Source organism: Opisthorchis viverrini (assembly GCF_000715545.1).
Source record: "Opisthorchis viverrini unplaced genomic scaffold opera_v5_194, whole genome shotgun sequence".
Taxonomy (NCBI): Eukaryota; Metazoa; Platyhelminthes; class Trematoda; order Opisthorchiida; family Opisthorchiidae; genus Opisthorchis; species Opisthorchis viverrini.
The window spans coordinates 28276-34152 of NW_008751850.1; the positions used below are offsets into that span (position 1 = coordinate 28276).

The window sequence follows — 5877 nt, forward strand, 5'->3', positions numbered from 1 at the left end:
GGGGGGGGGGCAGATAACCAATCATTCGTGTCTCCACGTTTTGCATTTCACTAACCAATCTTCGTAGCGTATTTCATTTTTCGCTCTTAGTTTAACCATTAGATATGTACCGACGAGATCCCGAAAACACTAATGTTCGTCACTGTGTTATTTTTCAAACCATGGGAATATTTAAACAATATAGGTCCAGTTTAGGTTAACGCTGATATCAACCCTATCCATTTATTAACCTGTGCTCCTGGTACACGTGACTACCCTTTTGCAGTCAAGGTTGCAGTTGGATGAATGTGTACATCCTCTCCCATGCAGCGCTACATAAAAAAAGCTGCTTTTGTAAATGTGATTTAGCAAAATGTCCCTGTGTGGTTTGTGCCCCAGAGATGAGTTAAAACAACGATGTGTTGTGAAACTGCAACCAACCCTGCGTCGTTTTTGACGGATCGTAAGATGTGCAGAAGCAAGGGCGGATATTTGCAAGAGGAGGAGGTATCATCTCGTAAGAAAGGAATGTAAGGGCCTCTAGGATTACCAGTCGAGATTTCACCATGGCTGAGGACCTACCTGTCTGTGGTCAGAAACAACACGTGTAAGTAATGCACTTTAGCAGTTCTGTCTGCTGCCCCACTAACGAGGTTTTACTTACCCTTCTAAATGGTCTTATTAGACTAATTGCTAGGTTATATCAACGAACCTATCCTGCATACCTGCATGATTCTGCGATGGTTCTTTACTAGTGTGACAACCATCGTGCCATAAATGTGACTGACATGTGTCGCCGAAATCACACCTGTCACTGTCTGCTCTATTTGTCATGTTTAATGGCTGAGAGACCTCCAATTTGACGTGAAAACATATTTTCAACCGAGAACATTCTTTCCAAAGTCTTCCCCATTTCACAGAGATTTGTACTGCACCGATTGTGTCATCATCGTTATCATCGACAGCATGACATCAGTCTTCTACACCAATGCTTCACTGCCGTACAACCATGATTTATTTGAAAGCCTTATTGTAAAGAAAAGAGTAAAGGTGGACGGGGAAGGGACTTAGCGCTAACTTAACACAATCATTCCGGGGTGCCTACACCTCCAGACATTCACTCAGGCGATCTGGATAGAAACTGACCACAAGAACGCCAGTGACATCGGTTGGCAGCCATATCTTGTAGTGTCTCCAACCAGGCACAGTGAGGATCACGCGGTCTCAATCCTGGAAGGCGAGTAGCACCGACAGCACCCAAGCGTTTCGTGATCTCCTTCATACTCCTCTGCCAAGTCAAGGGTTGGCCACCTCTCTGTTTACGCCACTCTGAGTTGGGCATGGAAAACAGCACTCTCTTCGGCATACGTAACACATGTCCCAACCAACGCAGCTTCTGGTGCTGGACACATTCTTCAATGGAAGTACCCGTTACACAACCGAAAACGCGCTTTCTAACTGCCTTGATTGCGTGGTCTTTTAGATAACTAGTGAAGGAACAGGTTGTTGGGAATTGTACCATTCAGTATTATGTGTGTAATATTAGGCACAGTGACATGGTGTTTGTGCAGCGGTATCTTCTACCACAGAAATTATAAAATTCTGGGATCACAAATTAAAGCATAACACACTGGACTACATCACATCGATCGAGAACCAAAAATTTCACTGTGTTCCCCCCTTCAAGTGCATTTTTCCCAATTTATGCAACGTTCACCGACTCGCACTCGATTACTCGGTCTTCACTTTTGCTCTGGGAGCACTGTACCGTTTAGGTAGAAGGATTTGTTTCACATCCCTTACTTTGTAGATGTTGGATGCAGCTACTTCGACAACTGATGTTGGGCACAATTCCCTAGATAATGAGAAATGCCGGGGCTGTATCACACTTTGGAGGCAACTTCAGGACTACGTACGTCTATACGGAAGGCTGAAAATCCACTGCGCAAAGCCAACAGCCGACCTGATCTCCACAGGACCTTTGGGGGAACGCGACAACGATAGTGAGTGTTTCACGACAGCACACCTTCCTTCATCTAGCGGAGCACAGGAGCCCTGTGCAGAAGACTGCTCAGATGGATCCCCGCGTTGTGGAAAGCGACGAACAAAAGTATGTGCGAGCACCGTCCTATAAAAACACGTTTTGTAACTTAATAAGTGCGCACCAGACTCGCAGAGGTGAGTTCCCTAGGTAGATGTGATGGCTGCAAGCGACACTTGATTCAAGCTAATTTGTGTGACAGCAGTCATGTGGATAAGGTTTTTTAAAGGGATACGCTTCATCCGATTGGCATACGTAATGCATAACATGGCCAACAACCATGCGATTTTAGTAAATTCGCTTAACGTTACGAAATGATGTGGACTTGATATACAGTTTCGCTGTTACACGTGAGCAACACTCAGGTCCAGCAACCAGTAATTTCTACCCCCTCTCCGATATTTATCTTGTAATCACAGACGCCTATACGGTCATGATCGCCTTCATCCTAGGTCGCTCGACGGTGGAAAATGGTTCGTCAGCGCTAATCAGGTGTATTGTAAACTGAGGACACAATTCAAACAAAAATCGTAATTCGCTGGTAGTGTCCGCTGTCAATGTGACTGATGACCGTTTTGAGGTTAAATGAAAGGCTTGCTTCAGGGCACAGCGTAATCGGATAAGCTATTCATAGCCATGACCACCTTCCCCTCTTGACAAGGACACAATCCCCAGTCGGTTCTTCTTCCGTGCATTCCCATCGCCCCTGTGACGTTCAGCTCGGGCTGATTTTCTAATTCAGATGATAATGTCAATGAATCCACAGACCGCAAGTAAATGTGGGTTCATTAGGACATGATTTGGAACTCACTAGTGAAGCGTTTCGTCTGCAATACAGCTGGATAAGTTGGGAGGGCGCTGTTGGTGTCTGGGACAGGTCTCCCTACTTCACCACACGTTACCATCCCGTAACCCAGTGGGTCTGATAAAAAGTTTTCATACCACACTATTCCGCACTACGTTTCATTGCACTATACGACACCACATTATATCACACCTCAATCTACGTACGCTGTACTATACCATACCGGGCTTTACTGTATTCTAACTTGTCATACTTTGTGCCTGATGTGCGAGTCTTGTCTGTGCTAGCGCACACTGCGCCTTGAAGAGCATTCACCATTGTTTGTCCTTTCTTTGGTTGTTGGTCTTTAGACGCGTGTTCCCATACCAAAATCTTTACATACTTTGGGATTCACCTCATCAGACTGGCACTGTCCTTGGCATGATTTCGAATGAGACGTTTCTCTCTTTTCTCCCATATTCTCCTGTTCCTCTCTCGCATCCATCGCTTGCATTCACTTTTTATGTTTGTGACCATGCTCTTCAAAAATAAATGATAATCGTAGCCGTATATGAGTACTATCCTTGGCGCGGTTAATTTCGCTTCATTGGTAACATCAGGTGTCCCGTTTTTTTGTCAATCGTTCTATGCGGAATCCTTCTATCGTGCTTTCCAAATCTCTAGAGTGCTTGTCTGTTAACTGGTCCACGTGTTCCAATGTGCGTGACAAATGCGTATTCTGAACTGGATGATACTGCGTTTCAATCGGACCTAAGGGACAATGGTTGGACGAGTGATCATACTGAATCCCACCCTGATTAGTGAGTTATTTAACGCCCATACTTTATATAATCGGTCTTTTGTTTATATATTCATTCCATCCGTGCACTCCCATGTGATGTATGGTATCCATCCACCAGTAATTTCCACTAATAACAACGCGAGTTTCCATCCGTAGCCATAATAGATCGATAATCCGAACTAATTTCTGTGAAACTCGTAGTGTTTGTGCCTTGTTGTTGCAGTCTGTACACATCATCACTCTACTTTACGTCAGACTTCATACCAAACAAACTTTGGACGAGAGATTGAGCTGACGTCTCCCGTTTGTGTCAAGTTAAATTCTAGGCTAGCGCGTAACTCCAGTGATGTGGCACACATCTTTTGTTTGTAGTCTGCATAAAGTTCCTCGGAACTTGCGACGGACAGTTGTCGGGACCACGGAACGACCCTGGACAAGAGAAGCTAATAAATTTTTTGTGAAAAGAAGAAGAGGAGAAACGAACGTCGTTTCCCGAAGTGATGCTTGGTCACAGCTAAAAGATAACCTCTTAGAGCTCCCAAAAGGAGACAGAAACCTTACAACGTTTGTCAGAAGTGGTCTCTTCGGACGGGTGCTCACTCTGTTTGTGTGGACGTGAAAATGGCTTGTACGCACCTTCAATCGATTACTTCATTTCGCCATTTCATTCAAGGACTTCCGTGATCTTGTTGCTTCACCGAAGCATTCCCAAATCGTCCGTTTTTCACGTTAGCCATGCTTTCCACTCAAGGTCACAGTGCGCTTCCTCGTTGCACGCGCAACCGCATTTTTAGCTGACACCATGACGTGGCAAAATAACTGACGAATACGGTGTGAAGGAAAAATGTCCTTTGGTTTCTCACAGCATGAAAACTGTAATCTATGTTTATTTGAGTAACGTTGCTTGGTGAGTTTTGCTGTTTATTGGGCTTGATGGCATGCATGTTGCTTCCTCAAGGTCGACAGTTTTCCTTACTCTTTGCCACCTTTTTACTGAGTCGTCACCTCACTCTCTGGTGCCCTAAGTGACGGTTGACTGGTTTTAGCAGCAAATTTAGCACCAGCACGGGGATCGACTATTACGGCTATCAAGCCGGACACCTCAGCTACTTTCGTATCTTCCTATGAATAGACTTTAGAGTGCATTCTGGTAGGGCATTTGGAAGGTACGAGGTAAGCTGGTTTGCATCGATCAACCGAAGGATATGCTGGACATAATTCTTATACTTCAGGGACAGTTAGTTGAAAAGACATCTTGGTTGGCGTAACGAAGTCACAGGGCGTCTTCGTCGGAGTTGTCAGGTGAATTGGCCTATTGGATATGTGTTCAAATCTCGACAGGGCCACCTGCATTTGCTCAGTGGTTACAAACAGTCTGTGTGAATATCTTCACCCTACGACAGATTCTTGAACAGCGACACTGCTACCAGCAACTAACGATGGATATGATCTGAAAGGTGCCTTTGACTCTGTGAAACCGTCAGGCACTTTTGCAATGTCTGTGGAGCAGAGGTGTCTCGCATAAATTCTGGACCTTCCATAAGGCGCTGTACGCTAACTCTCGAGGCCGTGTGGAGGTCTACGGGAAGCTCTCGTCTGAGTTCAGTCAGGCACTCAATGTCTGTGGAGCAGAGGTGTCTCGCATAAATTCTGGACCTTCCATAAGGCGCTGTACGCTAACTCTCGAGGCCGTGTGTGTGTCTACGGGAAGCTCTCGTCTGAGTTCACCGCATCAAATGGTGCCAGACAGGGTTGTCCTCTTTCATCTTTCCTCTTCAACTTCGTCATTGAAACGATTATGAAAGACTCACGATCAGCCTCTAATGCTTGTGAGGTCGAAGTGCTCCCTGGGTGTCCGCTCACAAATATCGAGTACGTGGACAACATAGCTGTTGTTGGATCCGACCCCGTGTTAATCTAAACAATATTAAATAATATAGATAATTCCGCCTCATGGTTTGGCATGCGCTTCACACCTGCAAAGTGCTACTGCAAGACTGGGTGGACGCGAACCCTAGCCTAGGTAGTTGACAAATTTGTTCATTTGGGCAGCTGTATCAGTTTTGGTGGTCTCGCGAACGATAATATTTCCATCCGGAATTGGATGGCCAAAGTAGCTTTTGTGAACCCGTGTCACCTGTGGCGTAGGCGTGACATCAGCTTCTCTGTCAAGGGTCGAGTTTACAATGCTGCGGTGGGCTCCATATTACTATATGGATCAGGAACCCGGCCGCTGCGCGCCGAGGACGTCAAAAGACTATCAGTGTTTGA

The 5877-nt window shown here is 45.5% G+C and overlaps 1 protein-coding gene across 1 annotated transcript in view; it reads left to right on the forward strand.

The window, feature by feature from the left end:
• Nucleotides 1–5527, forward strand: part of T265_14433 (hypothetical protein) — a gene marked incomplete at both ends in the record, with an annotated part of 21476 nt that extends 15949 nt beyond the window's left edge. Inside the window, 5 exon segments of the mRNA XM_009173616.1 lie at nt 1790–2089; nt 3489–3588; nt 5022–5103; nt 5117–5240; nt 5273–5527. Coding sequence (XP_009171880.1) covers nt 1790–2089; nt 3489–3588; nt 5022–5103; nt 5117–5240; nt 5273–5527 — 861 coding nt within the window.
• Between the last annotated feature and the right edge of the window lie 350 nt (nt 5528–5877).